The 23,672-nt window shown below is 37.2% G+C and overlaps 1 protein-coding gene across 14 annotated transcripts in view; it reads right to left on the bottom strand.

Annotated features, from left to right (window-relative positions):
• Positions 1 to 23,672, bottom strand: part of SUGCT (succinyl-CoA:glutarate-CoA transferase) — a 743,714-nt gene that overhangs the window by 28,549 nt on the left and 691,493 nt on the right. For 2 of the 14 annotated variants that reach the window (XM_088797830.1, XM_088797842.1), the window contains one exon: positions 2,467 to 2,525. The exons of 10 other annotated variants lie outside the window; for them this stretch is intronic. In XM_088797830.1, the coding sequence (XP_088653956.1) occupies positions 2,482 to 2,525 (44 nt within the window). In that variant the 3' untranslated portion in view covers positions 2,467 to 2,481. Of the gene's footprint in view, positions 1 to 2,466; positions 2,526 to 14,690; positions 14,834 to 23,672 lie in introns of those variants that run through there. 2 more of the 14 variants (XM_088797825.1, XM_088797836.1) reach the window with 1 other exon arrangement.

The following is a 23,672-nucleotide window of genomic DNA, read 5'->3' as shown; positions in this document are numbered from 1 at the left end:
GTCACCAGGGTGGGGTGAGTGGTGTTCGCCAGGTTAATGCAGGTTCAGGTTTGGTGCCTACCTGCCCCTGCAGGCTACAAGAGGGGAGGGCTCAACACAGGGACAATGGAAGCCCTCACTCCAAAGCCATGCAATTCACTTTCTCTTCATAGGTCTCTGGCACCTTTTGAGCCTCTGTCCCTTCGCTGGAGCTCAGGGTGAGTGCCTGTGAGCCACTGAGTCTGTGTGTGGGCCCTTTAAGAGGACACCTGGGTTTCCAGCAGTCAACATTTCACTGGGACAGGACAGGATTGCTGTTGATCTTCACAGCCAGCTGGTGTGGGGACTACTTTTCCTGGCACTGGATCCCTGGGTTGGGGAGCCTGGTGTGGGGCTAGGACTCCTCACTCCTCAGTGGGGACATGTGGAGCTGAGATATCTCTCCCAATTTTCAACCACCACATGTGAGTGTGGGACCAGCCTGTTTCATGTACCTGCCCCTCCTACCAGACTCGATGTGGTCTCTTAGTTATAGGAGTTTTGTTCAGCTAGTTTTTAGGTAGTTCTCCAGGTTAATTGCTCTTTAATTTAGTTGTAGTTTTGACATAGTCATGGGAGGAGGTAAGCACAGCACTTACCTACCCCACCATCTTCCTGATACTAAGATCTTAAATAAATTTTTTATGCAGCCTTTTGTCTACTGTCTAAGCTTTATACTAAAATGTATTGCATTAAAAGTTTACTGTCTACAGGTAGCAAATTAAATGAATGAAAAATTAATCTTTATAACTCATAATTTTGGATATAAATGTATTTCTTTAAAAGAAGTTCCATATTCTTGGCTTAAAACAAACAAATTTCTACTGACTTGAGGGTAGAAATTAAGACAGTTTTACTTTTGAAATAATTGTGGCCTTTGTGTCTCACAGAAAGAAACTCAGTTCTCTTATACTAAGTCATAGACACTTAGGGATAAATGAAGATTGGGTGTTTTTCCTATTCTATAATAAAGATCATCAAACTGAAAAACATTGAAACATATGCACATCAACTGGAACCCCAAGCGCTGTCCTTGTGAGGGGCCTACCTAGTCTAATGATTGGTGGTCAAAGCCATGGGTTTCTCTTCTCCCATTACAGGAAGGGAATTTAGTGCCATTGTAGGCTACACACATCTCTAAGTGAGGACAGTGTGCGAACTGCCTGTGGTCCCCTCAGGGATGATGTGTATGATTCTAGAAAAGTACCAATGCCTTTTACTTTAATGTCTGCACATGCCCACCAAGGGAGGATGAACCAATAAACTTCATGGAACCTAGAGTTCAAGAGCAGGAAGCTGACAAAATGTAAAGAGAGGTGAGGAGGAATCTTGTCCCAGTATCTAGGTCATATATGATTACATGTGAAATCAGTACTTAGTGAGTTCTTACTGTATATCAGACCTGTGGCTGGGTACTTTCTATTTGTAATTTAATTCAATCCTCACAATAAACTTAGACAAGTTTTGCATTCACTAAGGTGTTTTATTCTTATATCACAAAAGAGAACATTTCTTAACCTCTCTGAGGTGTACAAGAACATACAGCAGATGCATATATATATCTGCTGACTTCATATTCATTATTTTTGAGAAATGATATGGCAAGGTGGTTAAGAGTGTGGACTCCATAACCACAGTGTCTAGTTCACATTCTAGCTGTGCCATTTGTTGACTATCTCCTTGGGTAATTACTTAAACTGTGCCTCAGTATCTTTCTCTGTAAAATAGGGATAATAATGGTAACTACCATATAAAGTTGTGAAGATTTTAAAAAAATTCTTAGAATAGTACCACCCACAGAGTAAGCACTCAATACATGTAAGCTGCTATGATCAACCTAGATTCCTCAAGCAGATTCCCTGAGTAGAGCCTTAGACACCAAGAACATGCATTTTAGATTTGTGATAGCAAGTTGGGAGTAAAAGTTTGAACTTTTAAAAATTCTTAATGGTCAAGGATAAGACTGTTTAAAGGAAAAGGAAAAGGGAGGAAGGAATCAACCATTTCTTAAGCACATATTACATAGCAAGAACTTTTCACTGTTTATTCCTCATTATAACTCCTCTAGATAGGTATTTTTTTCTTCTTCCTACAGATAACAAAAGGGATGATAAGGGAAGCTAGATGATTACCCAAGTCACCCATTTGATAAGTGCATACTTATTGTCTCCAAAAGCATCAGAACATACACCAATTCATTTTAATTAATTTTATACTGTCTTGAATTTTAACTATTACATTAGAAAAAACTTTGAAAACATGGGACTTATTTTACTTACTTAACAAAAACTTACTCTGTGCCAGACACTATTATATGTGTTTTACACATTTGGCTCCTTCAGCCTTTAGGATAAGGTTAAAAGCTACTGTTATCATCCCCATTTTACAAATGGGGGAAACTGAGAGACATAAAGGGGAAGTCACTTGCCCAGGGTAACAGCTGGTAAGGAGCAGAGCCAGGATTCATAGTCTTGCTCCAAATCCTGAATCTTTGCCGATGGGCCACACTGCATCCCATTGAAAGCGGAAGAGCAAAAGCAGAGAGAATTATTTAAGTCTGAAACTGAATTGAGGGGTATCAGAGTAGAACAAGCCAAGAACAGCATCAGGTTTCATGTTCTGACGAGTCTGTTCTCTGTCTTTCTAGATCACAGTTCTACTAGAATTCTTATGCAATATGTACACATTACTAGCTCACCGTTTCAAATTAGTCATATGCCACCTATTTCCTTATAGAAAGTCCTAAAATCACAGGACCAGAAATACATTCTGATTTCTCATGTTTCTGAGTTAGGCGATGCTCTCCAAAGCCTTCCTCTCTCTACTCAGCCAAACAGAAATGAAGCCTGTGCTGTGCTCTCTGTGGAAAATTATCTGGTTTACGGCACAAGGAGAGCCCAGTTCCTGGTGTGCCAGAAAATTGCTCAGACTAGCCCTGTAGTGTTTTCCATCTGTGGTTTGGGGCCCTTCAGTAACAACAACCTGACTATTTTGTCTCATCTCCTTTTTAGAAACCTTCCATGATTCTCTTAGGCTGAAAAGGGACTCTACCCAATCTATGCAAACATCTCAAGCTATAATAACTATATACAGAGTTCAAGCAACATTTCTATAATCCAGACCAAATTAATAATGTAAACAGTTGCAGCCAAAAACATGTGGGAAACCATAAAGAATACTCAAGTAATGGGAATATAATATCACATCATCATGAGGGAAGAGACCTAAACTGTCCTTTTCTTCCAGAACTCTATGCACCTCCCATCTTGATGACGCATTTCTAAAGCAATGAAACAATCTAATGCTCAACCTCACAGCATACTGGCAAATGATCAATACTAAGGTTTAAATGAATTAATATAGCTGGCCTATCCAATCACAATGGAAGCAAAAATGAATAATATTCAAAGTAAGTGTGTGGGTCTTTTCATCTGTTGTTGTTTTTCAATAGTAGATATGAGTGTCAACTTTTAAAAATATCAAGAATACTTAAAAGCAAACATCTGTTCTATAATACATGAAATGCTATATCAAACATTTTTATTTTGACTTCTTTGGTCCATTGCTAAGATACATGCTGTCGATACCATTTAATCTTCAAGGCTTACTAATGAAATTAGAAGCCAAACTTCATTTTCCTGAAAATAAGGATAGCTCCAGTACCAAGTTATTTCACAATTTCCCCTCTAGTGCTTGAACTCATCATGATAACAATAACAATATTTTTTATATGGCGCCTCTCAGCCATAGCATCCAAGGCACCAAATGCAGTCATACAGTTAGAACACATTAAACCCATTAGATGTCAGATCAAAACAGATAAAGCCATTTAAACAAGCGTGGAATGGTGGGAAAAGGCCATAGAGAATAAAAATGGCTGTGGAGATCTTTACCAGAAGAGCTCAATCTATAGGATTGCTTATGTGGTCAGGCATCCCTGAAACTGGAGGCAACATAAGGTGTGTACCACCAACTTTGATAGGTGTTATACCCTCCAGTCTCACTCAGAGTTCAGAGGCACCATTCATCACTACTACTGTTGCAACTTTTAATTCAGAAAAAGAGTACCTCAAGTGTCACTACCTTTAAATTAAACGTAGATTTTCAGCTATGTCTATTGTCCTATGGTAGTAGTCAGTATTGTCCATCAAATTTCTAGTTTCTACCTTCCAGGAACATGGGGTATTACATGTCTTGACCCCTGTGATGTTGGGTGAGGCCATTTGACTGGCCGATAAACTGTAAATGGAAGGGATGTGTATGCCTCCTCCAGGTCAGAACACTCACTTGCTGATTTAAGCCCCTCTTGGTCTCTGGTATGTCAAGTTGGCATCATGTGAGATGGTGACTGCTCCACCAGCCTGGAGCCCTTTCAACCCATGATGGACATATAGTGTGAGTAAGTAATATATTTGTATTGTTTCACGCCAATGTTATTTGGGAATTTTTTGTTACTACAGTATAACTAACCTAGCCTATGGATACTGATTGTATCGTCGATTTAAATACAGAGACTGATTTGCTTGGACCAGAGGAAAGATTCATTAATCTAATCCCTCAACATTCCTTTAAAAAGCATTCAGTTCAAATGTTCCAAATACTTTGAAACACTCATTTTCTGTGTAGCCAATTTTGACCAGTGGAATGATGATAACAGCTATTACTTATTGAGTACTTACATGTGTTAGGCATTTGGTGAAATGCTTTCCATATATTATCTTGTTTGATAGACTCAATGACTTTTAAAAGGAGGATTATTAATGTACCATTTTATTGACAGGGAAAGTGGAGTTAAGTAACATTATCAAAATTATACAACCAGTCAACTAAAGAATTTCGTTAGAACTTAGGCTGGCTAAATACAAAGTGCATGCTCGTTAACACTAGGATTATTTCCTCCCTGCATAATGTGAAAGAAAATCTGTTCTCATATCAGTGGCTGAATAAATACCATTCTTTGGCAGATGGTGTTATAAAGCAGTACTGTATTATACATACGTATATATTTTATGATTGCTAATCCATTAAGGCATTTATCTATCATTTAAAAAGAAACGGGGCAACTTGTATTTGATTTATCTATCTTGTTCCAAACCACTGAAATGTCATAGTAGATTATCTATTTCCTGCTGGAAAAATATATGGCCCATAAGGAAATGCTATTCATATTCATCAGCAAACACGCCAACTCCCCTCAAAGTGAGCTACCCAAACTTTTCAGCTGAGGTCTCCGAAAAATGTTGGGCTGGAAGAAGCGCTCCCCTGAATGCTTCTTTCCAACATTTGTGTTTGCTGCTAATTATTTTCAACACTTCTAAAAACGCTAGGAAGGATGAAGAAACACCTTGCTGACAATATGTTCTTTGCCAAAATAATCAATTTTCCCGCTTCTTTCCCTTCTAAAATTCTTATATTCAATACAAATTCTTTGGGCTCATTCCCAAGATTTTGTTTGGTTAGACTTCACCATGGAAAACAAAATTGGTTCAGCTGGAGTCCGTAGCCAGAACATTTTAAGCTTCATAGACCTTCAAAGTAGTGACCTTCTCCTCACCTCCTCTGTTTCTATGCTCCATTAAGGAAAATACCGGAAGAGGTTTCCAGTTAGAGAAGCCAGATTGCATTTCGATTCAGTTTTGAGAGGAGGAAGTGAACACAGTTGGAGCAGGTGGTTATTTGTGATTCTTACCTCACATAGCTCTAAAAAGTTCTTCTGTAAACTTTGAAGGTTCGGGGTAATTTAATAAAAATTTTCTGCACTTTTTAATGTCTATGTTAAAGGAATGAGCATTATATCTATCATCTTTTTTTTCTTGTCCAGGAGTCTCTGAGATCAGAGAAACTACAATCACATCCCAAGCAAATAGAGGATCAAGAAAATTAGTTTCCCAAAGTTGCTGCTGGGAAAATGGGGATGTGTTAATTATTTGTCACAAGAATTGATTGTAGTTGTTTTCCTTTCACGTTGCCTCTGTGGTCCAGATGGAAGATTTTAGAAGACCCTTTCCCTCCATGCCCCTGTTTTTGTTTTGGCACGACCACCTTCTCAATTATAGTGCCCTAATCCTCAGTCCTGCCACTGATACCGTACTATCACAGGAGTCCTCTTTCTGAAATGTCTTTCATATGTACCCACACTCCTGATTTCCTTGGCCACTTCCTTCATTCAAAGAACCCTCAAATAGGAGGATAAGTTATCCAATCTCTTCCTGCAGCTGATCCCTCCAGCCAAACTCCACTCATTCTCCTCTGGACCTGATGCCATTCAGGTCCCTGTGTTCAGAATGTACCTCAGCTTGGCAACCCACAAGGCCACATTATTCTTAAAGTTCTATTCAAACTAACTTGATGCTGAGCCTTCCCTTTTCATGACAGAGCAAAGGAAAATCTCCCTTCTCGGACTCCCTATGACATGTGATTGGCTTTCCCTCTGTGATATATCTCAATTTCTAACTGTTTTACCTCTTGTGATTTTTTTGGGGGGACCAAAATTAATGTTTTAGTTATTTTGCATCCCCTACCTACCACATGGTGAGTGTTTAATAAATAATTGCTAAAAGAATTAGACAAAAAGAAAAAAACTAACTAAATGCCTAGATTTGGAAATAAGCCTACTAGAAATATGTAAAATATAGAAGTAAAGAGAAGTTAAGGCTTCCAAATTAATACATTTGCAGCAGGTTTCTAAATGGAGTCTTCTTGACTTTTCTGTTTATCTCACACCACATATCCAACCCATCAGTAAATCCTATTGGCTCTACCTTCAAAATGTATACAGAATTTAACCACATTTTACAACCAGCCTGGTCTTAGCCACCATCACCTCTTGCCTGAATTTCTATGAGAACCTCCTACCACATCTCCCTTCCTTCATGTTTCATTGCCATATATTCTCAACAAGGCAGCTTTAAAAACTGTCAGGTCATGCCACTCCTCTGCTCGGAATTCTGCAAAGCTTTCCCTGTTTCACTCTTGAGAGTGGGATAGGAAATTCTACATAATTCACCAACCTTCCCACTAAGTGGTGGCCCCTGTGAGCTTCCCCCCTGCCTTTCCACCTCTTACTCACTTTGCTCCAGCTCTGCTGGCCTTCGTGCTTTTTACCAAGCATGCTCATCCTCAGAGGCTTTGCTCCACTTCTTCTCTCTGCTTGGAACATCCTTCTTTCTGAAATCTACACAGATCATTCCCTCAAATCCTTCAAGATTTTGTTCAATGAGGTCTCCCCTAACTTCCTACCACATTTAACCTTTCAACCTGCCATTCTGACTCTGTTATTTCCAATCTGCTTACTCTGCTCTACTTTCTCTTTCTTCCATACTTTTCATGTATGTCTACCATTTTTTGTCTGTCTCTCTCTGATAGAATGTAAGCTTTACAATGGCAGGGAGCTGTGTCTGTTTTCCTCAACAAATATGAGATGTGATCAAACAATACAGTGAATGTTTAAATAAAAAGAAAATATTACAGTAAAAGACACATTGCCTTTAATCCCCCTCAAAATACTTCCCCTCATTTCAAACACATGTATCCTGTAATTCTTGCCACTTTCTGAAGTAGTTCTGAAGTCCTCTTTCGTGAATGTCTTCAGTTGTGCTGCTGTGGCTGCCTCCATTCCCTGAATTGATACAAAATGTTTTCCTTTCAGGGTCTTTTTGACTTTGGGGAAGAGCCAGAAGTCGCACAGTGCCAGATCCGGTGAATAAGGTGGATGAGGCACACTGTAATGTTTTTATTTGACAGAAATTGCTGTACCAGAAGTGATGTGTGACACGGAGCCTTTTTGTTGTGATCACAAAATACGGTCAATGCAGCTGCCTAGTGCCACCCAATGGAAAGGCAGGGATCTTCAATACAGGAAGCAATGTGTTGAACCTTAGTAACAGTGTGTGACAAGTTTCACCTGTTCAGTGCAGTCAATCAGGTGTGAACTACAGTTGAGAGAAGGTGTGTTTTAAAGTGTGTCATAAATCATCCTCCATCATGACGACACAATTTACTGGCTCCATGTCACACATTGCTTCTGGTATATAGCAATTTCTGTCCAATAAAAACATTACGGTGTGTCCTCATCCACCTTATTCACTGGATCTGACACTGGGCAACTTCTGGCTCTTCCCCAGTGTAAAAATGATTCAGGACACTGAGGCAGCCATGACAACACAGCTAAAGACACTCACTAAAGAGGGTTTCCAGAACTGCTTCAGAAAGTGGCAAGAATGATGGGATAAGCGTGTTCAAAGTGAGGGGGGGTATTTTAAGAGGGATTAATGATTAATGGCAATGTGTCTTTTACTGTAATAAATATTGTTATTTAAACTTTCACCATATTATTTGATCACACCTCATATTTGCTAAATATGCATGCATGAATGAATGAATGAATTAGCTCAACTAAGCTTTGAATTTAGTTTGCGGTTTCTAAAACCATGAAGCTCAAAGTGTTTATACTCGCAGACCTCAAGATTCTAGGAAAATAAATGTTGTCTAACTGACCTAAAAAGCAAGATGAAGCACTATTACTAATTATAATCCAAGAGAGTCATATGTAAACAGAAAGTCCCAATGCAGTGTCTTTTTTCTCACTGCATCTGGTTTATCCAGCTATGTACCTTGGTCTTTTGCTGCCCATGAGGACGGGCACCTAAAACATTCCAAAGATGAAACAGTTCCAACATCTAGGTGGAATTTTTGAGTATAGAGATTTGCTTTATAGGTTGGATAAAAACAGGAGTTCAGGAGAATTTATAAGCTCCATGAGGGCAGGAATCATATTTATTTTGTGTGCACTGTATGTCCAGAAGCCAGTAAATTGGTATGCTCAATACATATTTGTTAAATGAATATATAAATGAAGAGAAAAGACCCCTATATTTTTGGAAATAAACAAGGTAGTGTAAGGTAATTTTACTATTCACACAAAGAAACGTTTTACCACTTGGATGTTAGTACAATGAGACCAAATTTTACCTTAATGAAACTTGCTTAGAAATTAATTTTTTATTATAACAATAATACATGGAATTCTGAACAATGTAAAATAGCTCAAGAAAACATCGCTGGCCTTTTAAAAATGTGTATTATTCATTCATAGAAGGATATAAGTTCTTCTGAATTTTAATGGCTTTTTTTCTACTTGGAGAACATAAGTATTGGTTTTTACTTATACGAACTCTAATTTTTACAATTGCATATTAATTTATTCTTGTTTCCTAAGTTTCTCTTTGCTAGTGGGTGTTGTGAATTTCACACAATAATAATAATAATAATAATAGTAGTAGTAATAATAATAATAAGTGTTTTGTGGTACACAAACATTTTCTAATGTATTGTTTCTCGCTTTTCCCACATTCTCCTTATTAGCTATTTAGATTGGTGCTTACAAAATGCCCTGCAGACACTCTTGCATGTTAATTCTGTGGTTATTCTTTCCTAGTATCTTTTGAATTACTTGAAAGTATTTAACACACAAGATATAATGAGCTAATAACTACTGAATATCAAAAGTGTTGTTTTCATTTTCCCAGTTTCGTTGTAAATTTGAATATGGTTATTTACTTGTTTATATATCAAGTGAACGACTAATATTCTCTCCTCACGTGGAGCTCTTTGCACAGTTTCCAAGAACACAAACTCAGTTCTCTTCATCCGCTAAAGGTAGAGTTAGCAGTTGTGTATAAAATGTTAGGATATCCTCAGTCCATGCTGACTGGGAAGACATTTCCACATTGGAACTTCATTAATTTTGCCTGAGTAACAATCTTGCTTAAGTAAATGAAAAACATGAAACATATCATTCCTTACAAATAAATTAAACTGGGCCGGAGATGTCCTGTAAATCATAAGAAAACTTACTAAATAATATACATGTGGATTATAATTAGTAAATTAATTCTTTGCCCACAAAGAGTTGATAAACAGTGGAAACATTTTCTGTGTAATCATAATTAAACCAGTAACTTGTTCATAATTTGTATTTTTTTAACAAGATAGCACAAAGATAAACCTCAAAATGATCATCTAAACATCTAAGTGATCATGAATCCCAAATTAATAAGAACCAAATTTAAAATATTACTGTTCTTAGGTCGCTAGGTTCACAAGGTCCAAAGAACCAGAAGACTTTGTCCTAGATAATGATTTGTAGGTTACCATGAGCAAAAAAGTCTTCGATGAGCAGTGATACAGGGATAATTTGCCATCTCTGTCCTTAAAAAAGGTAAATAAGGAATACTCTAATTAGAAGATTTTCACATGGTATTTGAATCTCATGAAAGAAAAAGTCCAGATACTATAAGAATAATGGGTTATAAATTTAAGAGTCCTTCCTGTATTAAACTTTCTCTGAAAGTTTTTGTACCTTAAAATTACATGAAGAGGTATAAAACAATTTATGTGAAGAAAGTGACAATTTTAATACACTATGAAAAGATTTGGCAGTTGGCAAACTATAAAAAGTGTTATAAAGTCTAAAACATCCAAATACATGATATATATTTTAAGGATAGCTATAATTTTGTTTCTGATGAAACAGAACATTCGAGAAAAATCCAGTGGCCTTTCTTGGAGTGCTTCCAATTGCCCAGCCCAGTGGTATAATAGTGAATGTGCAGTAAACCCCACAGATCATGTTTGGGAAAGTCATGGTTATCCTATTGGACAAAATCTAGAAGAGCATCCCCAAATTCTTCTTTTCTTTAAAAAGAAGAGGTTTACTTGTTGTCTCCATCCTTTGTTGGTGAGAGCTATCTTACCAAAGACAAAACGGATGCCTCAGTGCCTTGGGTGTTTATGAAAGTGTGAATAATGGCTTCCTAACTCAATTTCCCAGCTTGCCAAGTCTAAAATGCATGTTGCTGGGCCTGACCTTACACCTACTAAATCTTTGGGAGTAGAGTGTGTTATCTGAATTTTGAATAAGCACATCAGAAGTCTCTTGAATCATTAAATTAGAGAAGTCATGCCACTTCTTAGCTATGTGCATTTGGGCAGATTACTTAACCCCCCTTAGTCTCAGTATCCTTATCTATATTATAGGGTGATATCTGTATCTAGTTCACAGGCTAGTTTGGAGGATTAAATGAGAAAACACCTGCCAAGTACTTAACTCAGGATGTAGCACATATTAAGCACTTGCAAATTGTTACTTCTTGTTCTTCTTATTGTAATTAACACTGCAGGGTCTGAGGGGCGGGGCAATGAGAGTTGAGTTTCAACTTTATGATGACCAGCCGTGATTCAAATTCATGCTGAGAATCTAGTCTGAAATCTCTACAGAGAGACACTTTTTCAAGGGATGATGTTTATTTTACCATTAGGAAACAGATGATAAAATATTTAAAAAGCAGTACATAAAAATGCAATTTTTATTGGATTTCCAGTTTTGGACAAAATGGCACAATCCCATTCTTCCAAGTCTTCCCTCTTACAATTAAGAAAACTCTGGACATAGGGCAAAAAAATGCATAGGAAAATTCTGAGCAATGGAAACAAGAAGGTGACTGCCAAGGGATCTTGGGACTTGAGGAACAACAATGAGAAGAGTTTTCTTGGGTTTCCTTGTGGCCTCCCATACACCCTGGACAGGGCACTACAGAAGTCTCCAGACAAATTAAAGCTAAGCAAGGCCTGTTTCTTCCAGCCAAAAAAAAAAAATGAGAGAAAAAAAATGGATAAGTGTGGCCTAATAGAACCCTAAAACTTTTTATTAATATCTGCCGTACTCTGGCAAAACACCAAGAGGGGAAACTCCTCCACCATCACTGATTGATGCTTCTGGAGGGGCCATGCTGAGAGCTGATCTTCTATCTTACAACCTCTACCTACCCCAATCCCACATAAGCAGGCAGCAACACTCTGATTTCCCAGACCTGTAGGTTCAGCAGGATCCAGGGTGAGCAAGTCTCTCAGTCGCCATCCGAAGGAGCATATGGTACTCTAATTACCCTGCCAAGATAGTGTCATAGAAATCTGGCAGTGAGCTAAGTGTCGTAGGGAGCCCAGAGAGAAGCTGACCGTACACACCTACTCAGCCTTCATGCCACACCTCAACAGGGAGATTGCCTGTTTAATAAAATGAAGCTTGAATAGGATATAGAATCTCATCACATAATATGCAAAATGTCATGGATATAACTGAAAATCACTCATTATAATAACAACCAGGAAAATCACAACTTGAATGAGAGCAGTTTCATCTCATTCAAATCAATAGATGTCAATGCCAAGATAAATCAGATGTGGAATTATCTGACAAAAATTATAAAACAGACATCATAAAAATCCTTCATAAGTAATAATGAATTTTCTTAAAACAAATTAAATATAAAACCTCAGCAAAAATATAAATTATTAAAAAGAAGCAACTACAAATTGTAGACTTGACAAATATGACAGCGAAAAAAAAAATTATTGATAGGCTCAACAGCAGAGAAGAGATGACAGAGGATAAAGTCAGTGAATTTGAGAACAAACCAATAGAATTTACCAATCTAACAACAGAGAGAGATTTGATTATAAATTTTAAAAAATAATTATAAATTTTTAAAAATCAGGACAATAACAAAAGAGCTAACATTTCTATTATTGGAGTCTCAGAAGAAAAGAGGGAGAGGGTGGGACTTTTTGAAAAAGTATTTAAATAAAATAATGGCTAAAAACTTTCCAAACTTGATGAAAGACATAAACGTACAGTTGTAAGAATTTGAACAAACTCCCAATAGGATAAACCCATAGAAATCCATGTCAAGACACATTGCAGTTAAACTTCTGAAAACAAAAAACCTAAGAAAAATCCTGAAAGCAGTCAGAAAAGAATAACACCTTACCTATGAAGGAAAAACAATTCAAATGACAGAGGATTTCTCATCAGAAACAATGGAGAAAAGAAGGAAATAGCATTTTTTAAAATTACTGAAAGAGAAGAACTGTCAACTGCGAATTCTATTTCTAGCCAAAAATATCCTTCAGGAATGAAGAGGAAATAAAGACATTCTCAGATAAAAGAAAACTAAAACAATTTGATGATAGCAAACCCACCCTTAAAGTAATGACTAAAGGAAATTCTCTCAGCAGAAAGGAAATGTTAAAAGAAGACAACGTTGAGTTTCAGAAAGGAAAGAATATCAGAATGGGTAAAAATAGGGGAAATATAATACTTAAATATAAATGGCCTAAATTAATCAATTAAAAGACAGAGATTGGGGGGCGGCCGGATGGCTCAGTTGGTTAGAGCGCGAGCTCTCAACAACAAGGTTGCAGGTTCAATTCCCTGCATGGGATGGTAGGCTGCGCCCCCTGCAACTAAAGATTGAAAATGGCAACTGTACTTGGAGCTGAGCTGCGCCCTCCACAACTAGATTGAAGGACAATGACTTGGAGCTGATGGGCCCTGGAGAAGCACACTGTTCCCCAATATTTCCCAATAAAAAAAATTTTTTTAAAGACAGAAATTGGCAAAAAGGATAAAAAATGTGCCGATTATAAGAAACCCGTTTCAAATTTAATGACAAAGGTAAGTTGAAAGTAAAAGGTTGAACAAAGATATACCATCAAATATTCATTTAGAAAAAGCAGGTGACTATATTAACATCAGATAAAGTAGACATCAGAACAAAGAAAATTACTAAAGACAAAAAGGGAAATAACATAATGATGGAAGGATCAATTCAACAGAAATACATAATCCTAAATGTGTACACACCAAAAAACAGAGCCCCCTTTACATGAAGCAAAAACTGATAACCCTGAAAAGAGAAATGGAAATATACACAATTAGAATACACAACTTCAACATCCCACTCTCAGTAATTGTTAGAACTGCTAGAGAAAAAATCAGCAAGGATATAGAAAATCTGAACAACTCAATCAACCAATCTACTTTCATCAACATATATGGAACATTCCACCCATTAAGATCAGAATATACATTTTTTTCAAGTGCCCATGTAAAATTCACCCAGGTTGGCCATATTCTGAGCCATATAGTAAAACCTCAATGAGTTTCAAAAAACTAAAATCTGTAATAGAGTCTGACTCCATTTTTCGATGTTTGACTGCTGACAGTATTTAAGCTTCCCCTTGCCTTTCTTCTCCACATCTGGGAAAACTGAAAAGAAAGTATAGGTGCTACCTCCTTTGGTGCCTGTGGGAAGGTACACAAGCCCCAGCCCATGTACATGCACAGAAAGTTCATCCCAGGCCAACCTCCTAATTTCCATAAAAACCTGTATTAGTTTGTTAGGCCTGCCATAACAAAGTAACATAGACTGGGTAGCTTAAACAACAGAACTTTACTCTCTGATACTTATGAAGGCTAGATGTCCAAGATCAAGGTGCTGGCATGGTTGAACTCTTCTGAGACCTCCTCCTTGAGTTATTGAAGGCAATGTTCTCCTTGTGTCTTCACTTGGTCTTCCTTCTGTATTTGTCTGTGTCCTAATTTCCTATTTTTTATAAGGCTACCAGTCATATTGGAGTAATGCCAATACTAATGATCTCATTTTAACATAATTACCTCTTTAAAGACTCTATCTCCAAATACAGTCACATTGTTAGGTCCTAGGGGTTAAGAATTCAACAGTATGTTGAATAGCCACCCTTTACATGTGTGATTTTGCTGAATTTGGTTCAAATGTTGAGAATTATGATGACAAACACATACCAAAAACACATGAAAGCTTTATTATTCATATAATGAGGCTTTCTGGGAAGAGCATGGTGACTCCCAAGAAGATCAGAAAATGGCGTGAGAGAGCAGGGAAAGGAGACTGGCTTGGGGTTTCGTTATGGACTGAACTGCATCTCCCAAAATAAACTAGAAAAAAGGAGAGAATAATAAACTCAAGCAAGCAAAAGAAAGGTATTGATAAAAATAGAATCAGACATCAATAACATTGAAAATATGAAAATAGAATCAATGAAACAAAAAGCTGGTTCTTCAAAAAAAAATCAACAATATTGATAAACCTACACCAAGACTGAGAAAAATGAATATAGAGAAAACACAAATCACAAATATCAAGAACAAAACAAGAAATATCACTATAGATCCTGCAGCCATTAAAGAGACAATATGTTTATTTACTCGTAAATTCAATAACTTAGAAAATGGACCAATTCCTGAGAAACCACAAAAAATATTAAACAGACAATCTGAATGTCCTATAATCATTAAAGTAATTGAATTCAAATTTTAAATCTTCCAGATGAAATCATGTAGGCCCAGATGATTTCATTGGAGAATTCTGTCAAACATTTAAAGAAGAATTAAGACTAATTTTACAAAATCTCTTCCAACATATAAAAGAGTAGAAAATGCTTCACAGTTTACTTTCTGAGATTAGTACTACTCTTATCCCAAAACTTGATAAAGATAGTGCATAAAAAGAAAACTAGGGACAAATATATTTCACAAACTTAAGTATAAAAGTCCTCAACATATTAGCAAATCAAATCTAGTAATGTGTTAAAAAGAAAGTAATACCATGACAAAGTAGGATTTTTCCAGTTATACAAAGCTGGTTCAGCATTTGTAAGTTAATTAATTCAATCCACCGTATCACCATGCTAAAGAAGAAAAATTTTATGATAATATCAATTGATGTAGAAAAAGCATTAAACAAAATCCAACACCTATTTTTGGGAAAAAATGAAAAGAACGCTCAGCAAAATAGGAATAGAGGGTAATTTCTCAACTTGATAACGAGCCTTCACAAAACCCAACAGCTACTATCATATTAATGGTAAAAGACTAATATTTTCTCCATAAATATATTGTAGCCACTATAATAAGGTAAGAAAAAGAAATAAAAGGCATATGAATGAGAAAGAAAGAAATGTAACTCCCTTTCTGCAGATGACATGATTATTTATGTGAAAAATGCCAAGTAATCTACAAACAAACAAACAAAAAAAACTTTCTAGAACTAATAAGTGAGTTCAGCAAGGATGTAGGATACAATATAAACACACAAAAAAGTAATCACATATCTATATACTAACAAAGAAAATGTGGAAACTGAAATTAAAAATGTAATACTGTTTCCAATTGCTCCAAAGAAAATAAACTTAACAAAACTTGTACAGAATAAGTATTTTGAAAATTACGAAATGCTGATGAAAAAAATCATGGAAGTAAATGGAGAGACATACTATGTTCATGAACTGGAAAACTCAATATAGTAAAGATGTCAGTTCTTAAATTGATATTTGTGTTCCATACAATTCCTATCAAAATCCAAGAAAGGTTCTTTTGGTAGACACAGACAAGCTTATTCTAAATTTTATATGGAAAGGTACAATGTCTAGACTAGATAAAACAATTTTGAAAAAGAAGAATGAAGTAAAAGGAATCACTCTACCCAATGTGAAGTATCACTATGTAGCTATGGTAATCAGAACAGTGTGGTATCAGAGACAGAAACATCAGTCAATGGAAACAGAAAATCCAGAAATAGACGTACACAAATACGACCAACTGGTGATTGACAAACATGCAAAATCAATTAAATACAGGAAAGAAGGCCTTTTCAACAAATGGTGTTGGAGCAACTGGCCATCATAATAGGCAGCCTAACCTCAACTTAAGTCTCATATCCTATAAAAAAATTAATTCAAAATGGATCACAGAAATAAATTAACATGTAAAACTATAAAACTCAGACTAAAACCTCGAGGAGGAAAATCTTTGGGACCGAGAACTAGGTGAATAGTTCCTCAACTTAACACCAAAAGCAAGATACATGAAAGGGAAAATTGATAAATTGGACCTCATCAAAATTAAAAACATTTTTTTCCATGAAAGACCATGTTGAAAGAATATAGAAAAGACAAACTATAGACTTTGAGTAAATATTTGCAAACTATATATTCGATGAAATAAAAAAGGAAATATCAAACGATTCAATTAGAAAATGAGCAAAAGACATAAACAGACATTTCACTGAAGGAAATACACAGGTGACTAACATGTACATGCAAAGATGCTCACCATTACTAGCTATCACGGAGATGTAAATTAAAACCACATCAGAATGACTGAAATAAACAATAGTACCATAATAGCACCAAATCCTGGTGATGATGCAGAGAAAATGAATCACTGATACACTGCTGATGGGAATGCAAAATGTTACAGTCACACTCTGAAAAAGTATGGCATTTTCTTTCCAAACTATACATATATTTACCATATGATCCAGCAATTGTACTCCTGGAGATCTATCGTAGAAAAATTAAAATTGATGTTCACACTGAACTCTGTTCACAAAGCTGGAAACAACCCAAATATCTTTCAACAGGTGAATAGTTAAACCAACCTCGTCACATTCATACCATGAACTACTACTCAGCAATAAAATAAATGAACTATTGATAAGCATGACTTGGATGTATCTCAAGGAAATTATGCTGAGTGGAAAAAAAAAAGAGCCCAAATCAAAAAGTTGCGTACTATCTGAATCTGTTTATATAACATTCTTGAAATGAAAATATTATAGAGATGAAAACCAGTGTTTGATACGGATTATAGAAGGGGAGGGTGGGAAGTGGCAGTGCCTGTGAAGGGTGGCATGAGGGATCCTTGTGATGGAAGGGTTCTGGGTATTGGTCATTACGGTGTTCACATGGATCTATATATGTAATAAAACCACATCGAAGTAAACACACACACACGAAGGAGTCATGTAAACTGGTGAAATCTCTATAAGATCAGTGGATTGTACTAATGTGAATTTCCTGTCTGTGCTACTGTATTACATTTATGTAAGGTGTTACCATTGGAGGAAACTTGGGGAAGGAATTATTTCTTGCTACTGCACATACATCTACAATTATCTCAAAATGAAAAGTTTCTAAAGAGCTATAGAAAGACAACAAAAGCAGTATCTTACATTTGATTAGTGCTTTTCATCTTTTACTACAAATCATCTCATATCCAACACCTTATCTCAAGAAACTGGAAGATACTAATGATTTCCTCCAAATAGAAGATACTGGATATTTCCCTAACCTAAGTGGAAGGATCTTGAAATTTGGGGTATGAAAACGTGATTTTTGTGGACCAGAGGGTTTAATAATGGGTTAATGAAGATTTACATCAAACCAAGAACAAACTTCTTTGAATCCCAAAAGGTTTTGTTTGTTTTTTAAATCTTTTTTAAAGTTTTGAGAATATAAATACAACCATTAAATATGTTCTCTTGCCAAATTGTTGGCAAGCTTTGGGGATAACCTACCATGTCACATAAATCAGTTTACACTGGGTTGGGGGATAGCGAATGCAGGTCCTTTATGGAAAACACTGTTTCTGGAGGTTTGGCAATAGAATGTGGGTGCTGTCAGAAGGAGAGCACTAACAGAATTTAATATCTTCCATCAATATTTCAACATGCAAAAAATGGGAGAAGGTGTTCTCTAGAACATGTCATTAGATAAGAAGGAATTTGAAGAACATGGATATGGAGCTCCGAAAATATCTAGAAGGACTCTAAAAACTAATAGTCCATGTTTAGTAATCTGAAAATTAGATTTTAATTCTGTTACACATTTGCTGTTAAGCATTTAGGTGAACCTGAAAGAGACAAAAGATGAAGTTCTGAAGCTGTGAGCAAGGTGAAAGGGAAGAGAGATAAGGCCTTGCCCTGCACTGCCCAGTGTCATACGCACCGACACTATGTGTGTGAGTATTAAAATTAAATGAATTTAAAATCCAGTTCCTCAGTTGAAGTAGCAAATTTCTAGCATTCAATAGCCACATGTGCTAGTGGCTATCATAACAGACTGTACAGAAAATATTTTCATCATCTCAATAAAGCATGAGCATCGGGAAGCCAAAAATTAGACAATAAGGAAAATAGTGCAAAGCTCCAAAACATTTTTTAAAAAGACATCATTTTACAAATGATACATCTAAAGAAGCACACCCACGGCCTCCTAGAACAGCAGTTGCAAAGGACCCTGCTATCCTTGGGTCAAAACACTTGTCATATGCTTGAATCTTTCTGGTTACCCAGTCTATGTTTAAACATTTTTTTCTATAACGAATAATTATTGTTTCCTTCATTCTTTTTCAAGTTAAAAAACATTTCTGTTCTTCAAAAGTGTTTTACGGCTGTAAGTCTTTCATCATTCTAGCTGTTCACTGCTGGATCCCAGTGTGGATTCCAATTCATTTACATTTTTAACCAAATAACTGTGTACAAAAATTAAGTGACACTTTGGGTGCTCACAGTATCAAAGATTTTTCTTTTCCTTTATTCTAGATACTACACCTCTGTTTCAACAGCCCAAACTCGCAAGGTGCGTTTTAGGAACCCCACCAATCATTTTATTTGCAGTGAGTGCTCAAATAAGATCCTGCATTGTGGCGAATGTGACATTGCTCCAGTGAACTGACACGGATTGGACCCTCATTCTAAGGGCACCATGGTGACCACCCTGTACTTTTGAATACTTCAGGCAGCAAATTCATTGATGCTGTTGGTTTTGTCTCATATGCATCTTTTCTGATGTAACTGATATAAATGTTGACAATAGGGGCCGAGGATATGCACTTGAAAAACTCTCACTTTCATCCACCCTTATCCCCCAAATCATCACAGTTTGGATTCAACCATTCTCAGATCAGTTTGACTGTAGCAGTATCCAGTTCCACAAAAGCATATCTGTAATAGAGATTTTATTGGACTTCCTACAACATACTTCCCCGTTCCCAGAAAGCTAAAAGCAGAAATGCTTTATTTTAAGATGACTAGAAAGGCTTTTTACAGCATATGAGGAAACTCATCAACCTGGAGAACTGTGTTTTGACACCCCACAGGGGGCAACTCTAGCACGTCATAGTGAAACAATGCTGAGAAAAATGTCTAATGATACTATTGATTTTCAAACAATAATAAACGTGAGGTCCTGCTTAACTGAATTCTAATGAGTTTGGTGTTTCCCACAGTCCTCCACCAATGCACCTCTTGTACAAAACTAAGTGAACTGGCTATGGGACGGAACTCAGCATTCTGAATGCTGCCTTAACCAATGCCCAGCTGGGATGTTTTAGAACCAAATCTCCTATTGACTCATTCAGTCTAGAGACAAATAGAGGAACATTCACAGCATCTGATCTCAAAGCCACTGGCTATACAGTAATGATGCAGCATAAGCCAACATCCTGAAAGGCAAAGTTCTAGAGAAACGTTGCAAGACATCATTATTTTTATGTCTCTCCAAGTTGAAAATGATTGTGTCCATGACTTCAATTTTCGACAGACACAATGCAGTCTGAGACTTAAAATAGAATGTGGCCAATTAATTAACATGTTTATGAACACACTGAAATGGCAAAGCTCTAAATAAGTTCTCTTCTCCTACAGAAAATAGTCATTTGAAAGGAGTCAGTCAGCTTCCATTTATTTGTATCTTCTTTCATTTCTTTCTTCAATGTCTTATAATTTTCTGAGTACAAGTTTTTTACTTCCTTGGTTAAATTTATTTCTAAGCATTTTTTTAATGTAATTGTAAATGGGATTGTTTTCTTAATTTCTCTTTCTGATAGTTAGTTATTGGTGTATACAAATGCAACTGATTTTCGAATATTAATTTTGTATCCTGCTACTTTACTAAATTCATTTATCAGTTCTAATAGTTTTTTCGTGGAATCTTTGGGGTTCTCTATATATAGTATCATGTCATCTGCAAATAATGAAAATTTTACTTCCTCCTTTCCAATTTAGATGCCTTTTATTTCTTCTTCTTGTCTGATTGCTGTGGCTAGGACTTCCAGAACTATGTTCAATAAAAGTGGTGAAGTGGGCATCCTTGTCTTGCCTGACCACTGCCACATTATGTTGTTTTGTATGCCTGAAACTAATGTAATAAAAAAAGAAGAAAACAAAAATAAAAATAAAAATTATTTCCCGCTAAAAAAAATAAAAGTAAAAGGAGTCATTCAGGTCAAAATTTGCTTTCCATATAGGAACTTTATGTCACAAACTGGGGGGAAATAATTCACCAGGGGAGGAAATGCTTTCCAGATAAGGAACCTCTTTGGGTTGTTAATTTTTCTCATTACATGCAGGGTCTCGGAATATGAACCATCTCAGCTCAACATCCCTACATTTGGAGTTTAGATAAAGATTTTTTTCTCCTCTAGGAATCTGCAACTAGAAAGTGATCTATTTACTTATTATTAAGTTTTTTTTAAAAGAATTATTTATTAGATTATTCTCCAGCAGAACAACAAAAATTGGTGACTGGAAAGGTAGATTCACCTAAAGGAAGAGCATGCAGCCCAGCAGAGCACGAGTTCTGTGGTCTGATGCAGGGTGGCAGGCAGACATGCAGGACCAGAAGTGGGAATGGCCAGGAATGGAGAAGGCTAGAACAAGGGGGTTGTCGGGGCTGCCTCTTTATAGTATAATTCTCCCTTGCTAGGAGTGGAAAAAAAACTAAAACAAATAAAAGAAAAAACCCACCATAGTGGATGGATGAAAGTTTGTCTGTGTCTCTGTCAGTTGTTTTGTGCCAGAACACCAAAGAACATTTATTATTGGGTAACACATGGCCTATTGTATAATGCTAAGTATGACACTAATAAAGCATTGACTGGGATAGAAAGTATTGTCACAATCATAACACAATAGCTACCCACAATGACCTTGTGGAGTGGAGGTAGTAATTTCCCACTTAACATGAAAACAAAATAAGGCTCTGAGATGCTACATATTGCCTAGAGCCCCCAGTCGAAGAAGCAGAGCAATGATAGGGCCTTCTGATTCCCTCTCTGGGTAGCTTCCACAGCTCTGCAGTGCCACCTATTTCATCAGTACTCTCCAAAGACGTCAGCACAAGCACAGAGAGCAGCCATACATCTGCATGTGTGGCCCCTTTGGAACAGTGACTGCCTCCCGACTGCTCATATTCTGTCATTCTCCACCTGCTCAGGTCACTGACCACATCACAGAAGACCCCACCATCCCCCAATAGGTGCTGAGCCCTGAAAAGGAGTCCCTATTACATACAGGTTCTAAGCATAGGCTATTGCCCTGTCAGGGGACCCCTACTCAAGGGCCCTCTTGTGCTCTCAGAGTCCTTCACTCTTCCCTCCTTCAAACACCCAGTACCCTCCACTTCCCAAAGCTGACAACCAGCCCTGTTGAATTCCAGCTAGGGTGGGAGGACGAGGTAAGGACAATGTCACACAGAGACAGAAGTATCAGGTGAGTAATGTGAACAGAAGTGCTCTTGGTGTTCCCAACTAGAACTCAAAATCTATTTTCCCACAGAATCCATGTGACTAATGCTGACTTGCTAGTGAGGTTCAAACATTCCAGGAGTATCTAGCAGCATCTTGGTTTGACATTTACATTATACAGGGTTTCATGAATGAGCCTAAGACCCGATCCATCACTGATAATATTGTTTCTATGGGGAGATGTGTTTCATGACAGCCCTCCAAAAAAATTCTAGCAAACAAACCCATTTGCAAATTGGGCACCGTCTGTCTTCCAGCACTGGCTGTTCTCTTACTCGCTCTCTTTGACCTAATCTGTCTTCTCATGTCCAGCTTCTGGGTGGCCCATGGAAACGATTGCTCTTCTGAGATTCCAGCAGGTGTAAGCAATGAGTAGAAGGTGAAAGTTCTGGGGAGAGGTCCCAGCCACAGAGGGGGGAGTGAGGAGAGGGAAGAAGACAGAGTTGGAATCATTCACACAATGGGAAGGATTGGTAAACTTACGCTGTTGACAGGCTACAGGGAAGTAAGCCTTTTACTGGAATTCAAAGAGAATTCCCTCTGGGTGAGACAGGCCTGGAAACCATCCTGTCACTGAGTAGAAATGCTGATTTTAAGCAAAATATTTAACCTCTCAGAAGATTCAATTTTCTCATCTCTAAAATGGAGACAATGTTTACTTCTCAGAGTGAAATCAAAATAATTTTATAAATGTGACCAGCACAATCCCTGACAGCATACAGCAGACAGTGGAAGGTGGCTTTTCCCTTTGAGAGATGCAGTGTGATACAAGGGAAGATAAGAGTAAAAAGGAACAGGTTTGAATTCTGCTCTCAGAGTCAGCACCGATGAGAGACTGGGCACATTCTCTGAGTTTCAGTCATCTGCACTGCCTGGCTATGACTTCCTCAGAGCACTTTTGTGAGAAGTAAGTGAAATAATGTATATTGGAATGCCTGCAACCAACTCATCCTCAAGATGTGTTATTAAGTCAATATTTCAACAAATGTGTGTTGAGTGCTTAGTATGGGCCAGGTGCTGTTCTAGGGAAATAAATCCAGGCAAGGAGAAAGAAAGCCAGAGAGCTGTTACGTTGGGTGGGGTGGTCAGGGAAGTTTCTCTGAATAGATGAGATTTCAGTAGAGATCTGAATGAAGAGAGGGAGAGAGAGCCATCAAAATATCTAGGTAAAAGGGTATCCAGGCAGGGGAAGGGCAAGCTAAGGGGCAGGCCTACATGGGCCTGAGACACATGAAGTTCCCATAAGGTTGTAATGATTGTGGTGGAGGGAGCAAGGAAAGGATGGGCACTGAGGGGACTGGTGACCCATTGGTGTGCACTCTGCACACCACCAAAAGGACTTTCTACTAAGTCCCAAGGACAGGAGAGCCCTGGGGAGGTTTTAAAGGAGCCATATGGAGAAGAGATT

This window comes from Rhinolophus sinicus, chromosome 4, assembly GCF_057876585.1.
Source record: "Rhinolophus sinicus isolate RSI-liver-muscle chromosome 4, RSI-T2T, whole genome shotgun sequence".
Lineage (NCBI taxonomy): Eukaryota > Metazoa > Chordata > Mammalia > Chiroptera > Rhinolophidae > Rhinolophus > Rhinolophus sinicus.
This window is presented reverse-complemented; position numbering and strand designations above follow the sequence as displayed.